This window comes from Odocoileus virginianus, chromosome 7, assembly GCF_023699985.2.
Source record: "Odocoileus virginianus isolate 20LAN1187 ecotype Illinois chromosome 7, Ovbor_1.2, whole genome shotgun sequence".
NCBI classification, from domain to species: Eukaryota; Metazoa; Chordata; class Mammalia; order Artiodactyla; family Cervidae; genus Odocoileus; species Odocoileus virginianus.
The window spans coordinates 62,043,099-62,062,472 of NC_069680.1; the positions used below are offsets into that span (position 1 = coordinate 62,043,099).

At 53.3% G+C, this 19,374-nt stretch overlaps 1 protein-coding gene across 4 annotated transcripts; it reads right to left on the reverse strand.

Annotated features, from left to right (window-relative positions):
* Positions 1 to 765: 765 nt before the first annotated feature.
* Positions 766 to 18,892, reverse strand: DNAJB12 (DnaJ heat shock protein family (Hsp40) member B12). Of its 4 annotated transcripts, none has more exons than XM_020896459.2 (9): positions 18,678 to 18,892; positions 11,150 to 11,330; positions 9,661 to 9,806; positions 7,616 to 7,801; positions 7,417 to 7,496; positions 6,204 to 6,313; positions 4,346 to 4,518; positions 3,703 to 3,800; positions 766 to 2,582 (listed from the first exon to the last, which is right to left on the reverse strand). In XM_020896459.2, the coding sequence occupies exons 1-9, from the start codon at positions 18,808 to 18,810 to the stop codon at positions 2,553 to 2,555; spliced, it is 1,137 nt and encodes a 378-aa protein (XP_020752118.2). In that variant the 5' UTR covers positions 18,811 to 18,892; the 3' UTR covers positions 766 to 2,552. The 4 variants fall into 4 exon arrangements, with proteins under 4 accessions (XP_020752118.2, XP_070326907.1, XP_070326906.1 ...); XM_070470806.1 differs by having other exon boundaries at positions 3,655 to 3,800; XM_070470805.1 differs by having other exon boundaries at positions 3,649 to 3,800.
* Between the last annotated feature and the right edge of the window lie 482 nt (positions 18,893 to 19,374).

A 19,374-nucleotide genomic window follows, 5' to 3' on the forward strand; every position in this document is an offset into this window, starting at 1 on the left:
TGCACGCTGAGGGAAGGGGAACTTGGGGGGGGTGGTGAATGGGGGCGGCTGGCAACACCCCTGCCAACCGCAGCCAACAAGTGGTGGCTTGCAGACCGGGCGGCGGGCCGCGGTGACCTGGGCGGGGGCAGCCAATGGGCTCCCAGGCTACAGTGGCGCCACCGGGCAGCCTGCCTGTCTTTGGCTGGAGCTGCGGCAGGAGGGGCCGCAGGCCGCCAGTCAGGGTTGCCGGGCCCTGTCTCTGGGAGGCCCCCGGCAGATCTGCCGCTCCATTCAGACAGCCCTACGCTGGCTGCCGCATTTTTAACTTTTCCATGGGGGAGGAGAGTGGGCTGTGGGGGCGGTGTGGCAGGGATGGCTGGGAAGACTGTGCAGCCAGAGATGGAAAGAAACTCTGAGAACTTTTCCCTTGTTCTGGATCCAGGGTGGGCTGGAGCTCCAGGCTGGGGAGAAGGGAGGTTCTGAATCTGCTGTGTTCACCACAGGCCTGATGGAATCGGCGGGGTAGGACCAGGTTGCCCACCCTGGATTAGTGCCAGGGACCCTGGGGTCCTGGCCTAATTGAGCCGCTCACCCTTTGTCGCGATGGGAGTCAGCCCTAGAACAACACTTGTGACTGAAGTGGCTGTCAGCTGGGGCGAGGGGACATTCTGAATAGCCACCAAACTCCTCGTGGCCAGGGCAGGACAGTGTCAGCAGCAACAGGTGCTTGTACCCCCTTCTCCCCTCCAAGCTTGGCCCCCTTGCTCAACACAGACCCACAAGTCACATAATAAACATATATTTATAGATATACAATTTCAGAATTCTAATTCAAGAAATACATCTTTTCAGGGGATCCGTCAGGATCTATGTTCTTATTGCACATGGCTCAGCCTGTCTAGGGACATCTACCGAGACCAGAGGGTTGGGGTGGTGGGGGCAGAGCACCGGGGCCACCGCGGGCAGGGTGCTCTCATCCGCATCCAGTTCTGAGCATCTCTCTGGGCTGGGGCGGCCGCTTCATCACAGGGCAGGACCTTGTTTAAAACCCATATTTGACATTTCTTCACCAAGCTTCCTTTCCCAGCAAGAATACTACTTGTTGGGAGACTTTTAAAAAAAGAGCCAAGAGAAGCTCTGGGAGGGTGGTGACCCCCTCCTGGCTGGCAGCTTGGTTTGGGGTAGTAAGGCTTCGGAGGATGGCAGGCTCAATGACACCCACCACGAGAGGAAAATTTGGGGAAAACGGTAATTCCAAAAGGCCCAGTATAAACTGTGGGAATAAATAAAACCTCCCTCCCTTCCCCTGGCAGCAACTGCTGTTTTGAGAAAAATCCTCATTTGAAGGTGACGAGAAGAAAACCTTCTGGTTCATCCTTTGTCCAACGTGCAAGAGGCCAGGTGGCGTCATGTCCTTGGAGGGTAGAGACAGAGGTGCCCACGGTCATGGCCTTTCTTCAGGATTCAGCTGCTGCCCCAAGGTCCTGGGTGCCACCTGGTTGACTCTTGGAAGAAAAGCCTCTGGAGTCCTTGGTCCATGACTTGGGAAAAACCAGTAGCAACAATAGGGCTGTGCCCGGGGGCACCTATAAGGCAAAACTCACGTAGGGACTAAGCTGGGAGGTGGTCAGGCTGAACCTGACTCCCCTCTCCAATCCTGCTGTTCTCAGTGTTGGGGGTCAGGGGGGCTCCTGGACGCCAGGATAAAGTGCCCACCTGAGCTGACCAAACTTACAGTGGGTGGGCTCATCCCCCTAGGCCATCTGGGGTTTCTACCATGATGCAATACTGACCTGGCACCTGACCCTAGGGGCACCTTCTTTTCCCATGGCCTGCTCCCCTCCAGTTTAATCATGAAGTTGGCAGCCTTCCAAGTTCTCTACAGATTTATGCTATCATGATTACTGCTGCCATCAAAAACAGGCTGGGCTTGAGGGCAACGTTAGAAGCTGTGATCCAACTTTCCTTCTGCTGTCAGCTATGAAGGACAAGGCTCCCTTCCCCAAACAGGCCTCGCTTTCTAAATCAGGGAAGAAATCAACTCAACAACCTAACCAAATCCCTGCATAGTTTCAAAAAGTAGACTCTCTCTATATATATCTTTATATGTGCTATTTACATATAAATAGATATATACATATACACGCATCTGTAAATTACATTCTATGGAGAGTTTTCTTTCCTTGTCCTCTTTATCCTTGGCCAACACCTCTGATTGCTTCCACTGAGGTGACTGGTGGTAGCTCCTGGGAGGGAGGAAGAAAGGAAGTTGGGTGCCCCCTCCCCCAGCCCTTCCCACAGACATTTGCTGCAAGTTTTACATTCTACTTTCGTTGCCATGGTTTCTGTATCCTAGGAGAGAGCTGATGTGGAGCCCGAGCCTTTGCCAGCCCTGGGAGGAAGGGAAGCAGCCCCGTGGCAGGTTTTCCTGTCTGTCCTAAGAGATTTCTGCATTTACTGGGTGAGAGAGAGGGCAGTTGTGCAGCGTTCGGCCTCCAATTCCACTTTAATTTTTTTTCTTTTTTTGTCTTTCCTTAAGTGTACAGTCCGTCACCTTGGCTCAGTGCATGTCACCAAACATTCTCCAGGGATTTCATAGTCTGGGGAGGAGAGTGGTAACAGTTAGCCTGGCAGTTCCGTGTCCCGGAGCCTGGAGTTCAGCCCCCACCGACAAGCCAAGTTCTGGGCCCTGCAGTCTGTTCCTCTCTCCCAGAGGCACCAGCAAATGGCCTCAGAGCAGAGCCTGCAGCTGAGGGGACGCAGGCAGAAGAGGCGGTGGGCAGAGCACCAACACGAAAAGAACCTTTACCAGCTCTGCCCACACTCCTCTGGGCCTGGACCAAGCTGTCCTCTCTGGCAAATGTTGGGAGCAGAGCCTGCCGTAAAGGGGGTAAAGGTGGGAGGGTGGGGTGGTGGAGCCTGCTGCCACCACCTTTCATTGTTTTCTCCCATTCCTCCGTGAGGAGAGCTCTCTGCTCGTTGGACCCTGAACTCGTGACCTTTTGTTCCCTTCCTCAGACCACAGGTGAGATGCACGGGCAGTCAGATGCCTGCGGCTGCCAGGTGTACAGCTGCTCAGAGTGCTTCTGACCCAGCCAGACTAGGACCAGCCTGGGGGCAGGGCCTCTCCTGCTCCCAGCCTGTCAGCTCCCTCCCCTGCACACGGGTTCCCTCCCATTCGCACCACATTTCTTCCTGCCTGGAAGGACAGGGGACGAGGAAGGGCTGTCGGCACACCCATTCCCACATGGTTCATCCTGGTGTCTGCTGGGGAAGTGGGGGGGGTCTACTGACTGCCCAGTAATACCAGGTGGCCTAGATCCCAGGGCCCAGATAAGAGTCTGTAACACTTGGGAAAGGGCCAAGGGGGACCACAGGGCTGGGGCAGACCAAGCGAGCATGAGGAGCAGCCCTGGGCACCCCTCAGTTCTGGAGCCAGGGGGCAGGGTGGGTGCCATGGAGGCACCCTGGAGGGCTGAGACAGACTTGTTTCCCCACTCACCCCAGAGCACTCCCAGCTCTGCAGGCTGGGGGTCAGGCTGAGGACAGGGAAACCGCGCCGCGCGGTCACTGGGCTCCCTCCCTCCCTCCTCATACCCTCCTCTGCCTCATGACCAAGACCAGAGCTGCCAGGAGTTGCCAGGCAGAGGCGGCCCTGGCTCATACTTGGACCTCGGTGGCACGGCTGGCCCAGGACTATCCATGCAGGGAGGCCTGCACCTCTGACAGCCGGTTACAGCTTGGGGTTCCCATCTTCTGCGCCTTGTTGTACATGTCTGTGTCACCAAAGTAGCGGGCCCGATACAGCAAGCCTTCCTCTGCAAAGCAATGGGGCGAGTCAGGGCGTGCTTCTAAGGCTGCTACGGTGTCAGCGTGGTCTGTGCAGGAGGGGAAGAGCAGTTACGGGCCCAGGGACTGCAGCAGAATCCCTTTAGGTGGACCCCGCTGGGGAGCAGGATAGAGGCACCTTTTGATAGAACACAGGTGAGGCCAGCCAAGGTGAGAACCTGTCATCCTGGTCAGACTGCCCCAGGGCCCCACAGATAGATCCAGATATCCAATCAGCGAGTGGCCAGATTTGCCCCAATTTCTCTCTACACAGTTACCTATGGCACCCAAACAACAGGCTGATTGCAGTGATTTACGGGAAGCTGGAAGAAATCTCCAGGTGGCCCCTGGCTCCTAGCCCCAGGGAAACACAGGGGTGGTAGCTGGCTTTTGGCTGGGCCATGGCTGGCGCAGAGCAGTGCCAGGTGCTGGGCCTACAGATCACTGGGGGAACAGCGCCTTCTTCTTCCAAGCTCTCAAGCTTTGTGCACACACCGCCCCGCCTCCGCCCCCACATAAACACACACAAACTTACTTTGCTGCTTCTCCTTCCAACAGTTGTTTCGAAGATTGGCAATATAATCATCTTCCACATTCCGTTCAACCATTTTGAGGCTGGAGCCTGTATACTCCTCAGAGAACGTGTCTGCCACATAGTAGACGACGTTCAGGTGGTCAGTGACTCGCTTGTGGACGTGGCCCACCGACCTGGCCAGAAACAGACCAAGCGCAAAGTGGGCGTGGGTCCACAGACCCAAGGGAGCGCTAGGGATGACTGGGGCCCCCCAACATAAGGTGCCGCACAGCCCACAGGAGTAGGGGCTACAGCAGGAACTCCATGCTGCTCTGGAGAGAAAGAGGCTCCCTCCTATATGAGTGGTCCAGACCACAGCAAGGTGTGCCTCTGGCTCTCTGCTTACCACACTGCTGCCTGGGGCCTCTGGGGAGCAGCCCCTCTCTGGGAGGGCCTGATCAGGGAAGCAGGGAACCCAGGGTGAGTGCAGGTCCCACCTGGGATGAGTTGCGTGACCTGAGCTCCCTGTGTTTCCATTCCCTTGTTCATCCCCTAAGCCAATCCTTGCTGAGGGCCTGCCCTCCTATCCAGGGGCTCCCAGTCCAGAGTGAACAGGCTTAGGAACAAAATGACAGGAAGGATTCTAAGGAGCTGTATCCTTCCACCTCTTGGAATCTTCTAGCTCTAACTGTAGGCTCTGCAGGCTCAGGGCTTCCCAGGTGGCCCTAGTGGTAAAGAATCTGCCTGCCAATGCAGGAGACATAAGAGATGTAGGTTTAATCCTTGGGTCAGAAAGATCCCCTGGAGAAGGAAATGGCAACCTACTCCAGTATTCTTGCCCATGGAGAATCCCATGGAGAGAGGGGCCTGGCAGGCTGTAGTCCATGGGATTGCACAGAGTCAGACATGACTGAATTGACTTAGTACACATGCATGCAGGCTGAGGGAAGAGCCTCAACATGCTGATAGAAGTTAGTGCTCTGGTGAGGAAAGCTTCTGTCTGCCCATTCCTGCCTCTCAGCTCTCTAGCTACACGGAAAAAGGCTGGCATCAGGCCAGAGTGCTTGTGCTGGCTGGTGTGGGTCCAGTGGACCGACTCTGCCCCCTGCTGGCTCAGAGGGATCCTGCCAGGCTCCCAGGCAGAGGCTGGCCGCTAGGTGGGGTCACTGGGTTTCCAGCCATAGAAGCCAAGCAGTCGCTCTGTATCAGGTCAGGTGCTAGAAATAAATGAGGGGACCTGATGCCTTCAAAGGGCAAATAACTTGCCCAAGTTCACTATCAGTGTGAGACCGTATATTCATTTGACAAATGTTAGCAAGCATTTCTAATGAGCCTGGCATTTTATGCATATTACTCATTTAATTATCACAAGCAGGTACTCCCATTTTGTAGGTGAGGAAGCAAAGGCTCAGAGAAGTTACATAACTAGTCCAAGGTCACAGAGCTGCTTAGTTAGTAGAGGAGCTGGGATTCAAAGCAACCTTTGCTCTGACTCTAGAGCCTCTGTTCTCATGGTCTCAGGGCTCTCAAGCAGAATGGAAGAATAGAGGTTCCTATTTCAAGGCCAGCAGATAAGATGGGGAGAGTGTCATGAAATCTGTGAAACCATATGCAAAACAGTGTGCATGCACAGTGTTCTAGGGAAAAGAGCTGCAGGTTTCACTGTGTTTTCTTAGGGGACTATGATCCTAAAAAAATCAAGAACCTCAGCTTAACAAGGTCTATTTTCTTGATTCTAAGCAGCTTCTGCAATTTGATCAGGAACCTGCTGGAAGAGGATGGGAAGGAAGGCCCCTGGTGGGGGCTGAGGCTCCAAAGCTCCTGCCCCACCCCGCTGTGTACCCACTACTCGGGACTCACCCCAGCGGCGGGTACTCACGGTCTGAAGCTCAGACTGTAGGGTGGACTGGAAACCATGAGCTGGCTGAGAGCTGATACGAGGATCAGGATGAGGATGGGCATCAGCTGGACAAACACCCCCAGCCCGCCCTAGAGGGAAGAGCCAATGGTCACCCAGGCTGATGCTGGTGGGGGGAATGCTGGTGGCAAATGCCACAATGCAGCCCAGGTGGTGGGAGTCTGTACAGACAGACCACAATGTCTTTCTCTCCCATTCCCTCCCATGGGTCCCCCTAATACAGAAACTCCTCTAGCTGCCAGTTTCCCCAAATAAAAACAAAGCCGCTAAAAAAAAAAAAAAACAAAGCCGCAACTGGGGTTAAATACTGGGGTGGGAGGTGGGTATACATATTTACTTGTGAGAGAATACAAGAAAAAAAAAAAAGCAAAAGTGTCTGCCTTCAGAAGAATGGGAGGCAGGCCTTGAAGGAGATTTGCACTATATATACCTTTCTGAATTCTGAACCCTATTACCAATTTAAAAATTGCCAGTTGAGAAATTATAAAATAAATTTGTTCAGTGAGTGGTAATTTGCGATTTTAAAAAACTTCTGTATGTTAAATACACACAAAATAAAAGTTTAAAAAATGAATAAACAAAAGCAGAAGGCCACATTATCAGAGCAAAAGAGAACCCTCTGCTTGGTATAATTTTAAATATTCTGCAACTGTCCACAGTATTTTAATCTTAGCTAACTGCTTTAATTTCAGTCAGCCACCTGTTCTTATAATCTGTGGCACTCAAAGGATGTTTGGTGCATTGTCTTGTTACAGCTCTTGTATACATTATTAAAGAATACTGAAGAGAAGAAAGAAGACCCAACACTATGTTGTCATCCTTTACAATTCTCTTGTGAAGTTTAACCTTCCATTGCTTGGAAAATGTCATTCTGACCTTAAGAACATATAGATCTCACGAAGGCCATTAACACTGGAACCTGCCTGGAAGTAGGGAGGTTTCTGCATTCCATTTCCCAGCAGAGGCCATCACGCCCAACTCCCGCTGTGGGTGCTGTGGAGTGTGGCTCCCTCTGGTGTCCTTTAGTGGAATGGCAACTGGGGGACAGAGTTAGCTTCCCAGCTGAGCTGGGGGGGTACCGCTGTCGCAGGATAGCAAGGTACTCCCCAATCCAGGCCTCACCCGCTTGGGTGGGACTAGGCACCCTCCCCATACCCACCCCCTCCTCACTCACATCACCCTGGTTCTCCCTGCGGTCCTGCCTCTGATGGTACGTGTAGCGCATGCGGCCATTGCTGTAGACGTGGACATTACCTGGGGGTCAGAGGGACTGAGTCAGGAGTGGGGCTGCTGGGAAGGGGAGAGGCTGGCATCCCATCTCCCACCATCACCACGAGGAAGGCCTGGACGTGGGGGAGAGCAGGGAAACTTACTAGATGGGAAGCCACCACCAAAAAACATGTTGAAGAGGTCTTCAGGGGAGATGTCGGCCTCAAAGCCGCGGTGGAAGTCCCCATGCCCATGGCCGTGCCGGGCTGCCTGGCCCTTGTCATCACCAAACTGGTCATACTGCTTCCTTTTCTCTGGGTTGCTAAGTACCGCATATGCTGTGCCAATGGCTAGAAGCAAGAAAGGAGGCAGAAAGGTGAGGTCCGAGGATGCTGGGGGTGTAGGCCCATGGTGGCCAAGCACCCACTTCCTTCAGGTGTTCAAGTGGTGCTCTAAGGTGCAGAGGGTGGGGCGGGAGGATGGATGCTGGAATACCTCTGGATGAATCGGGGCAGTCTGCAGTGGGTAGAGGATTAACACTCAGTCCTCACTCTCCACCGCATGATGATGGTCCAATTTTTTCTATCGATCAGGTCCTTTATGGCCATTACCCTACTTACCCCTAAGAGCTCATCTCCATTTTAGCAATGAGAAAACTGAGGCTCAGGAAGGTTAAGTGTAAGCTCACACAGGTCTGATGCTGCAGAGCCAGGAATCAAACCCAGGTGAGTCTTGCTTCAGGTCTGCTCTCTGACTTTATGAAAACCACCGAAATACCTCCTCCTCATTCCTTTCTCCTGGGGTGTCTGGTGGGATGGGGCATCCTTTCTGGAGGGTATGTAATCTTCAAGTCACAGCACAACAAGAAGGCTGAACAAACACGTGATGTGCTATTGTAAATCGGACAGCAGCAGGAACTGCCAGGAGGGGCCGGGTCCCCAGGCTCTAGTTGAGACTCCACTGCTGGTGGTGTGGCCTGGGCAAGCCTTCTCTTCCCTGGGGTCCAGGTCCCAGCTGTGGTTCCTCCACCTGGTCCCCATTAGGGATCCCAGGGGTGGGGAAGCCTGTGCCTGGAAGGCCCCAGATCTGAGTCCTCCTTAGTCTCTCGTCCTCCAGCGGCCCACACCCTCAAGGCAGCAAGTCAAAGCTGCATCTGCTTCAGAACATGCAACCCTAGAGAGTGAGAATGCCTCTCCTCCTCCCACCGTGACAGGGCCCTGAGGCCAGGGCTGGAGAAACATGAACCCCAGCTGCCTTGCCTCCTCATTCCTTTCTCCTTCTGCCCCTGAGGTTGGTGGACAGGCAGCGGGGGGAGATGCCTGCAGACTGCCCCAGTGGGAACCAACCCCGAGCAGCCTGTAACAGAGCACTTGGGACAGTCCCGAGAGAGGCACACAGGATCTTGGGGGTCTGTTCTGTGCAGGGTCCCCGCCTGGTGATGGTCATAGCCCCGGTACAGCACAGCACCCTGCCTGGCCCCGGGGAGGGGGCCAGTCACCACACCCCAGAGGGAGGTGAGCCAAAGACCATGAAGGTCCCGTGGAGGACAGGCAGGTATGAGAGGAGAGAAGGGATGTCTGGGGAACTGCAGGCCCAGCAACTCAGCGCTGGTACACAGCCAGCAAGTATGCCTGATGTGTTCAATGAAAATATAAACGATTAAAGGGCAGCTTATGTTTTCAGCCAGAACTGAAGCCCCTTCCCCAGAAATAACAGGCCCTGAGTCCAGAGAGACTGCTATGTCCCCCACTGGAGGCAAGAGGTTGTCTGTTGTAAGTGTGTGGGGGGGTGTATGTGTAGAGAGACTGGGGAGGGTAGGCCACGGCTGCTGGTCTGAGGAGGCCACCAAGCTCTGATCCAGGCCACTCAGCTTCTCAGAACAGGGGAACTATTTTCAAGATCCCAGGATGCGGAATTGACACAGGAGGCCTCCTTCAGCCCCTCAATCAGCATGTGACCTTGGCAAAGGCACTGGTTCTCAGCTCCCCTGCTGGGACTCCGGGGAGGGAGGGGGAAGGAGAGAGAGGAGTGGTACCATCTGTACTCCGACAGATTGCGGGGTGGAGGCGACTACAGGGCCTTCTTCCCAAAAGCAGCTCCTGAGCTGGAAGGACTTGGGTCCAAGGCAGCTTCCAGGAAAAGCCCCTCCTCCCCTCCCCAGGATGGGAGATCAGAACAGCCAAACACTAGGAAACCTGGGTCAGCTTACCTTTGAAAGCTTCAGTGGCGCCAGGCGCATGGTTCTTGTCGGGGTGGAATTTGAGGGCTAGTTTGCGGTAGGCCTTCTTCAGGTCCTCATCTGAGGCCCCTCTGCTCACCCCCAGGATCTCGTAGTAATCTTTACACTGCTTGACCCTGGAGGAGGAGGGAATAGAACCTGGTGAGGGAGCTCTCGTGGGCCCAGGCTGGGAAGGGAGGTGGCTGATGAAAGAGCAGTGTGGGTGCCCAGCTCTGGGCAGGCTGGGGACCAGGACAGGCCCAGCGGAGACAGGAAGAATATATTTAGGATTTAATGCTGTTTCCGCCGGGCCAGGAACCAGTCCCCGAGCACCCTCGCTGCAGGCACCTAGGAAGGACTGCTGGTCAGGGGCCTCTGCCCAAGGGCAGGTGTGCCCCGGGTTCGGCAGCTCTACCCTCCTGGCAGTCCGAGTCTGAGGGATAAACGGGCCGGATGTGGCAGGTGTCTGTTCACCCATCACAGGGCCCTGAAGAGACGCTGTTTCTCTCCCACTAATTTTAACTCCTGGGGTCCCTGGAGACTCCCTGACTCTTGGCCCACAGTTGGTTTCTTTCTTTCTTTTTAATACTTAAGTTTTATTCGGCTGTGCTGGGTCTTAGTTGCAGTGTTTGACCTCTTAGTTGTGGTATGTCAGATCTAGTTCTCTGATCAGGGGTCGAACCTGGGCCCCAGTATTGGGAGCATGGAGTCTGAGCCACTGGACCACCATGAAAATTCCCATCACCAGTTTCTATTGCCTACAACCCATGGTCTTGTCTGGTCAAAGTCCTGTCTGGTCAGAAAGGTGTAAATTTGGCAAATACTTTTATGGGAAACTATCATCACACTGGGTCACACACAGGCCTGAAGCTTGACAACATCTTCACTAACAGCCAGGACCACGGGGAGTGACCGCAGAGGCACTCCCAAGGCTAGGTGGTCGGAGGCCTCCGGAGAAATGCAAGCGGGAGCATCTAATCCTGAGCAGCCGTGGTGGGGTTGTCTCGGCCTGGTGTGAGCTGCTCCACGCTGAGCCTGCCCAAGCCTCGGAGGGATAACTCCTCCTGTCTCCACCCTACCCCACACAGGCTCTGATCTGAAAGGGTCTTTGTTGGGGGCAGAAGTGTGGGTTGGGGGAGTATCCGGAGAGGAGACCAGGCCTCATCTCTGACAAACGGGGCTGTGTAAAAAGGCCCAGGATCTGCTGGCCTGTGGCAGAGGAGGCCAGCAGCATCAGCGGTTTCCAGCTTTTGCCGTGGGCTGCCAGGGCAGCAAGGGATATCGGGGCCCCAAGGCCCACACTAGACTCCAGGGCCTCATGGGAAATGGGAGAGGGCCTCGTGAGCTCGACTCCTGACCATCCTCCAGCCTCAAGGTCCTCCCAGGTGAGGTGGATGACGAGCAGCAGGAAGCCTTCTCTAGATGTAAAAATGCCCCAACCCCCCAGGCTCTGGCTCCTCCCGCCTGCCCAGTCCGCTACCTTTTCACGGCTGCTACTTGCTCTGCGGTGTAGCCTTTGGTGCTTTCTCCTCCTCCGGCCTCACCGTTGGCTGAGGCAGCATTGGCCCCAGCTGCTTTCCTATGGGTCGCGTGAGTTGCCTCTGTGGGTTGGGGTTGGTCGCCGGCAGGCTGTGGTTTCTGGTTGAGGGACTCGATCAGGGCTGTGCAAAAGCAAGACAACTGTTCGGGGCTCCTGCTCCAGCAATGGCTGAGGGCCTGCCTGGCCCTGGGAGATCCCAGGACCCCTGCACCCCCCCACTCTTCTTCCCAACATAGCTTGCTCCTTTCCTGACCTGGGCCTGAGGGACTAAGGGGATAATCGCTTGCTTAGGAGCCACAGTTCTGAGGGTAAACCCAGCACAAAAATAAACTATTAATCTTTTAGGTTTTTAAAATCCCTAAGTAAAGTGTGTAATAGCCACCCTCTGTTGAGTGCCAAGATGGGCAAAGTGCTCTGTAAGGGGGCTGCACTTAGCAGGACCATCAGAGTCAGCAGGGACTGGGAGGAAGGCCTCCTCCCGCTCAGCTGTGGAGAGGAAAGGGAGCAGTGATTCTGCCACAGGGGGCAGGGGTGGTGTGGGACTCAGGACAAACATCTGCTGTGCTCACGCTTGCTACTGTTTACCTTTTTCAAACGGCTGGCCATGTCCAATGTCCTGCTTCAGTGTTCACAGTCTATACAGGGCATTAGCGGTCATGCTCAGAGAGCGTCACAGATATCCAAACCCAAGTCCTTGGTGCCTTTTGATTCAATGAGGAAAGGCCCATATCTCTGGAAGGAGTCCCCTGTGCCCACTCATTACAGGCCCAGAGCCAGCTCTGAGCCCAGAGTCATGCCTGGGGCACAGCACCCTTGGAATCCAGGCATCTGGGCCACTGCAGGGACCCGGGACACCTCCGTGCAGAGGAGGGGCAGCAATGCAGCCTGGCTGGTCCCCAACTTCCTTCAAATGTGCCAGGTGTTTGCTGGGCTCCAGGCACTATGATGCATGTGGGCCTGGAAGAGGCCCAGAGCTGGGCTCCAGGGAGCCAAGCACTGGGGCTCGAGTGGACTACTGTATCCTGAGCCACTGCTGCTCTACTTACAGAAAATTCACATGTTCTCACCGAGTCAGCAGCTGGGAAATACAAACACAGAAGCTGACAGGTGGGCTGGCCCTGCATGAGGGGGTGGAGGGGCTCCTGCAGCAAAGCCCAAGAGGGTGCTCAGAGAGAAGCCACAGTGGTGAGCGCTTGCCATGAGTCAGCAGGCCAGGATATGGTGCTCTGCGTGTATTTGCTCATTTAATCCTTTTTTTAAAAATTAATTATTTATTTTTTGGTTGCGCTGGGTCTTCGTTGCTGCACTCAGGCTTTCTCCAGTTGCAGAGAGCGGGGGCTTCTCTTGTTGCAGAGCAGAGGCTCTAGACACACAGGCTTCAGCAGCTGCAGCACAGAGGCTCACTGGCTGTGGCCCGCCGGCTCCAGAGCGGGGGCTCAGCAGTTGTGGTGCACGGGCTTAGCTGCTCTGCAGCATGTGGAATCTTCCTCGACCAGGGATGGAACCTCTGTCCCCTGCACCGGCAGGCAGATTCCCATCCACTGCTCTACCAGGGAAGTCCTTGCCCATTTAATCTTGACAGTGGCTTCAGAGCTGGGTCTCATCACTGTAATCCCTGTTATAAGGGAGGAGCTGTGTTGATCACCTTGCCCGTGGCGACATAAGGTGAGTGGCAGCACTCGAGTTCCAGGATGTCCAGCACCGGAAACCATGATCTTGACTACTCTGCCATCCCAGACCACATGAGCCTGGCAGGAGAAGCCCCTTCCAGCCATGTTGTGCTGAGAAAGAAGTTCATTCCCAAAGACCCAGGCTTCAAATCTCAGTTCAGCCTAACACCCCGACCTCTGGTGGACTGATGAGATTTCTCTGAATTTCGGTTTCCTCACAGTGTGCATGTGTGTGCGCTCAGCTGCGTCCAACCCTTTTGACCACATAACCCCACCGCCAGGCTCCTCTGCCCATGGAATTTTCCAGGCAAGAACAGTGGAGTGGGATGGCATGTCCTCCTGCAGGGGATCTCCCCACATAGTAGATGAGGATAAAATGAGATGTGTAACTACCTGGCACAGACACTGACATACAGTAAAAGTTCAAAATGAGGAGCTGCTAATACTGTGACCGGGGCTGATGAGCTGGCTGGCCAGGGAGGTGAGGTGACCAAGGTCGGGGGTGGGCAGGGCACTTCACATCTTGGGGAGGCAAAGTCTCGGCGCCCAGTAGGCTTTGGACTCAGCTGCAATCATGAGATGTCAAGCCATCCCAGGCTCCACTTTTACGTCAGGTACCAAGGAAACGGCAAAAGTAGAAACCAACAAAGTGATGCTGATCAAGACAGGACTGAGCAAGGAGCCGGTCTGCTGGTTTCCTAAGGCTTTTAAAGAGGTTGTTTATTTTCATTTCTCTGGAAACCCCAGGGGTCCAGGCTGATGCCCTCATGACAATATGACTGGCCATTCAATTACTGTAGCTACAAAGGAGCATCAGCCAGGAAGTGGGATGGGCTTTCTCTGGTACCTTTCAGGGAAGATTCTGGAAGATTTTTTAGCTATGTGGAATCAGCCCTTCTAATTTCCCTACACTGCACAAAGACAGCGTAAAGGGGAATGAATATGCTCTAGGCCACACAGAAGATTGCTGTTTGAGGTGGCAATTCAAGATTTCTGGGTGCTAACAACTCAAGACTCTCTTGTGGCCGGGACAAGCCCTCTGCCAGCCTGTGGATATTGACTGCCCCATGCTGTCTCACTGTTACACCCCTCACAGCACAGTGCCTGGGAAGCAAAGTCACAGAAGAGTAGGCAACAGAATAGCTTAATGTGGCGATGGAGTTAGACAGACAGGGTTGGGTTCAAATCCCAACTCTGCCCCTTCTCAGAAAAGCTGGCAGACAGTTAGAAAGAAGGGAAACTGGAGGAAGAGACCAAAGCTGGGGTGGCAGCAGGAGCCACTGAGATGGAGGTGAGACCATCTGTACAGACAAAGCTACTAGAGGAGACCCTCCTCAAACCCAGACTGCCCGCTTCAAACCTGGCCCTGCCACTTGACAGCAGTGTTTCCTTGGACAAGTCAATTTAGCCTCTCCATGTAAACCTGGATCTCCCTCAGGACAGCTGAAACAGTAAATGAGTGAAAGCCTCCAAAGCACTGAGCACCACCTCCAGCAAACACTGTGTCACCTGGGACAGGCTCTCTAGGTACCTACAGTGCTCCAAGTAGTCGGGAGATGGAGGCCAGATTAGATGAAGAGCCAGGGAGTGGGGCTGCACAGTCTGTATCCTTTGCTAATGAGCCACGTGGCCTTGTCAAGTTACCTAATTCCTCAGTGAAGACACAGTTCCTGCCCTCACAGGAGGGTTCAGGGGGGTAAAGAAGATTCAATAAAACAAGATAAGTGGAAGGACTGAGTGCACAATGTGGTACATAAAGGCTGACCAACTTGGAACAGACAGCTCCACACTCTGGACCTTGCCAGAGGACCTTGCCTAAAATATCCCTCACTCCTAGACCCTGAATGCCAAACCCTCTCAGTGGCCAGTCCTCTCTTCTCCCGTGTGCTGGCCTCTCCGACTGAGCCTGAACCCCAGAGTCAGCACCACACAGAACCTTGGGCAGCCTCTGCGTGGACCTGGAGTCTGGGATGTCCTGACATTTCTGGGTTACAACTCAGTCCACAGCCTGCTGAGTGTTGAGACTTTACTTTCTGAAGCCCTGGAGCCTCCCAGCCCCCCACCTTGGGTCCTCTCACCTCCCTGGCTGGCCTGTTCCCGGTCCAAGCCGGTTCATGAGCCCAGATCATGACATTACCAGCTATTCATTTTGAACCTCGTCAGTCTCTGTGCCAGGTGCTTCACAGAACCTGAGGCAGCTGAGCTGTCCTCCATGGCTAATCTTCATTCAGGATGCTGGAAAAACACAGGCCTGTAGATGTTCTTAACAGCTTCCAGGAAAACGCAGTGCCTTCCACCACTGTCGCTAAGCCTGAGGCAAAGCCACTGCTTACCAGGCTGCAGGACTGGATAGAAGCTCTCAGAAAGGGACTGACTGGCTCCATCCCCCCTGCCCTGTGACTTCTCATCTCAGGGCCCCACCCCTGCTCCAGAGTACATCAGTCCAGTCCCTGGTGCCTCCCCTTCCCACCTCCTGCAGCAGAGCTTCAAGTCCTCTTGGATCCTTTCACTGTGAGGTCCTTGGACCCTTCAAGATTTCTCTGAGCCTCCTCTCGCTCCTCACCTTTTCCTGTCTGTCCTTCCACGTCTCCAGGACCAGTCCTCATCCGATGCTCTTGATTCTCCGCCTTTCATTTCTTGACTTGCCCTTTCCTCACGTGGCCTCTGCAGCAACTGACAGTGCTGCTCACCACCTCCTTGACGCAGGGCTCCACGGCTACCTGGCCGCTGCTCCCTCCTGGGACTGCCTCTTCAGCTGTTGCTCCATCTCACCTTTTGCTTCCTCTGTCTCTGCCCGCTGGCTAAGGGCAGATGTGGCAATGACTGTGTCTGCAGTAACCTCTGCTACATGTTCACACCTTCCCACAGTGACCTCAGCCTGGCACGACTCCAGGGAGCTCCATCCAACTGATGACGGCAGACTCTCAGCTGGAACCGGGTGCTCTCTCCGAGCTCCTCTCTCCGAGCTCCAACCTGATAGTTTATTTGGAACATCCCACCAGCACCTTGCACTCTGCCCATCTCTGCCCACCCGTGTTCTTTAGCTTGGTTTCTTCCTGATCACATAGGGCTGGATTCTGAGTCCCCATTTTTCCTCAGCATCCTTCTTACAGAAGGCTCAGCACTTCTCCTCCAATGAATTTATTCTGATCCATGCTGCCTTACCTTAAGCCCTCGTAATTCCTAACCCACTCCATGCAATTGCCTCCCAACTGGTCTCTGCCTTGAGTCTCTCTTCCCACTCAATAACCCTATATGTCATTTTAAGATCAGTACCCTATCTTCCACCTGCTATCAAAAACTTCAGTCATTTTTCCACTAACTACAGAATAAAGTGAAAATACCCCAGTATGGCAGGAAAGGATTCCCCCAGTCTGGTCCCATCCTATGTTCAACCACAGTCCCCTCCATACTCAAATTACCACCTCCACGACCTCCATATCTCGTTACACTCAGTCTCCTCTCCCACATCTCTTACAACTTCCAGCCTCCATATCTTTCCCTCCACAAGCCCTTCTCAAGCCCCCTACTCTCCTCTGAAGTGCAGTTCAAATGCGGCCTCTTATCCTACTCCCTGAAGCCTTCCCTCACTGTGATCTACCATGATTTTCACATCCCTGTCATGAGACTGCTTATAATTTACTCTCCATGCCTCCTACCCCCAAGATTCCCCTCAGCCTCGTGAAGGGCAGGGACTGAATTTTTCACATCCACCCAGAGGCTCTCAGCATCTAACACTGGGCTTCATTTCTGTTTAATCACAGCTCTGGTTTTACAGTTTGCAGTATCATCTTTTCTGTAACTGTCTCCTTCACTAGATGTAAGCTCCTTAAGGTGAATGATCACGTCTTACCAATTCCTCTATAACCACTTAGCACCAAGAAGAGATTTTGCAAACAAAAACAAAGAAGTCTCTGCATTAAATGAGTATGTGGAATGAGTTCAAACTTTAAACATCAAGTGTAGACAACTACCTAGTTTTTTTAACCAAGGTTTCCGTATCTCAAGCCTAAATCACCCCTACATCCTTGTCAGCTCAGTGCAGGCCTGCAAATGGCACAAGGTAAAGTTTACAGAGAGCTGAGAGGCAAATACCCTTTCCAGAATAACACGAATATGACAAATATGCAGCAGGTCACTCCTTGCCTGAGCAAATTCCAGTACTTGTGCTCCAGGAAGGACACCCACCCAAGCACCTGAAGTGTTCCGGGGGGCCTGGTAACAGAAGAGTTCCGCAGGTCATGCTGTTATCATCCATTCTTGGCTGCTTGTTTCTGAACCTCCAGAAGTACCGGAGTCAGTCTGGGAGCTGCCCTCACGCCCCCTTACAGAGAGGGCCGTCTTACAGAGTGTGATTTCACAGAAAAGTTCCTTGAGCAGGTTATCTCAGGAGCTGTGGAAAACAGAGACTGAAACTCTCTCTAAAGCAAACAGGCCAAACCTGCAGAGTCAGAAGGGAGAAAAACTTAGGCGTTCTAGACTGCCTCTTCCACCACGATTCCCCTTTCTCAACTTCATAATGTGGGCATGAAGGGTTAGAAAGCTAACTGCTGCTGTTCAGTTTCATTTTATTCCTTTAGCGAACATGTAAAGAGTCACAGAACTTTTCAATTTCTAGCTGTGGCATCTTGGACAAGTCCCTAGCCTCTGAGGTATTTCCTTATCTACAGAACAAAGATAATGATCTACTCTGCCTCCCTGATAGGGCAGGCTCAAGAGAGAAAACAAACTGAAAGAGCTGTCTAAACTGAAAAGCCCTTATGGGTATGATTGTTATTCATATTATCTGTGCCAGCCATCCAATTTTCCAGTTGAGGAAACCGAAGCTCAGAAAGATCACATGGTAGCAGTTAGGATGAAAACTCCGTCTTCTGAGTACCTGCTATCGGTCAGTTTACTTAGTGGCAATTGCAGGTATAAACTCTGCATTTTTAATGAATTACCTCTTTCTCTCCTCCAGCGTGTGTGAAGAAAAACTCCGAAGAAGACTTAGGTTAAAGAAAGAAAAAAAAAAAAAAAAAAGGCTTCCTGGATAGCGTGAGTATTACAGACAACCTCACTGTTCCCTCTCTGGTTTGTAAACAGTCCAGGGCTGCTTAGCAGCCTGGTGCTGTCCTGACGCTCATATGGCTGGCCACTGACGGACTCTTGGAGGCGAGGGTAGGTGGGAGTGCTTGAGGCCATCGATCTGAAGCTCGCAAGCGGGAGAAGAGGCTCCAGGAGGGAGTGAGCGGGTGTGTGGAATGGGAAAAGGGCAGGCTTTAGTTTGGTGAGGGTGGTCCTTGACCCTAGCCCGGAGACATGCCAGAGAGTAAACATACGGAGATGACTTTTCAGGCCGTCCGAAGGTCAGAAGTCCTCTTTCTTTCTCTAGAACTTATTTCTTCCTTCAGAGGAGTTATGTTTATTTTCCTAAACTATAATATCTCCCAGGCCGGCAACTGGCCCTTGGCCACCGAATGGCCCCTTGGGAAAAGTAGTTCGATTTCGCTTCCATATAAGTTCCTTTCGCCCCATCTGTCAGAACCTCTCATTCTTGGGAACTCCAAATCTTAGAGGATTCCGCAAGCACCTGGAAAGCTAAAGTCACTGTTGTCCCTGTCACCAAGTGTCCAGTATCCCGGAGAGGGGTGGGAGCCAAAGACTACACCTCCCGAAGGCCACCGCGCGTCTCAGTGCGCAGGCGTAGCCGCGCCTCGCCACCCCTCCCCCTCCTCCAACTGCTCCCGTCGGTCCGTTCCCGTATTCCCCCCATCAGTTCTAATGTCCCCTCAGTGTCTCCGGCATGTTACACTCACCGCGAACTCGCGGCGTCGGGTACAGCCGCTGCGCTTTCTCCAGGAAGCGGAGCGCTCGGTCCGGCTGGTTGCTCTGGATGGCCTTAAGGGCGATGCTAATACAGCGCTCGGCTTCATCCTTGTTAGATTCCATGGCGGAACCAGAGCGCGGAACCAGGGAGGGGGAGGCCGGGCGAGCGAAGGGCTGCGCCAGCAGCCGGCGCGTCTAGGAGCAGGCGGTCGCAGGGTGATGACATAAACCCTCCGCCCCTCCTTCCCTGAGGTTTGAGCGAGGGCGGAAGCGATACCGTATGTCTTCTAAGAGGGGGACGTCTAAGAGGCCCTAATGATGCAAGCCCACGCTCCAAGGGGGCATATTCCGAGGTCTTAAAGTTTTCTATGTTCGCAGGTAGTAGTAACTCTGTGCGTTTGAGACGAAGGTTGCTTATTTAATCATTCGACAGATACTTGGATACCCGCTATTTGCCAGGTTAGATAAATAGTAGAAAACAGAAGTCCCTGCCCTCATAGAACCTACATTCTAGTGTGTGTAGTGGGGGTGGGTGATGTCGAATAAAGAGATATATTCAAATAGTGATAAATGCTAAGAAGGAAAAAAAAAAAAAAGATAAAGAAGTAAAGGGATTGAGAGTGGATGGTGCTATTTTAAATAACCTGATAGAGAAATCTCTCAGAAGCTGTCATTTTAATAGAAATC

What these genes read in the sequence shown, in the direction of transcription:
- DNAJB12 (XM_020896459.2), bottom strand. Translation starts at nt 18,810, where the DNA reads ATGGAATCTAACAAGGATGAAGCCGAGCGCTGTATTAGCATCGCCCTT. An exon ending in TGGTGGTGGCTTCCCATCTA is followed by an intron (nt 7,497 to 7,615) that starts GTAAGTTTCCCT and finishes TCTGACCCCCAG; the next exon opens with GTAATGTCCACGTCTACAGC. An exon ending in GCAGGGAGAACCAGGGTGAT is followed by an intron (nt 6,314 to 7,416) that starts GTGAGTGAGGAG and finishes TCTTCCCTCTAG; the next exon opens with GGCGGGCTGGGGGTGTTTGT.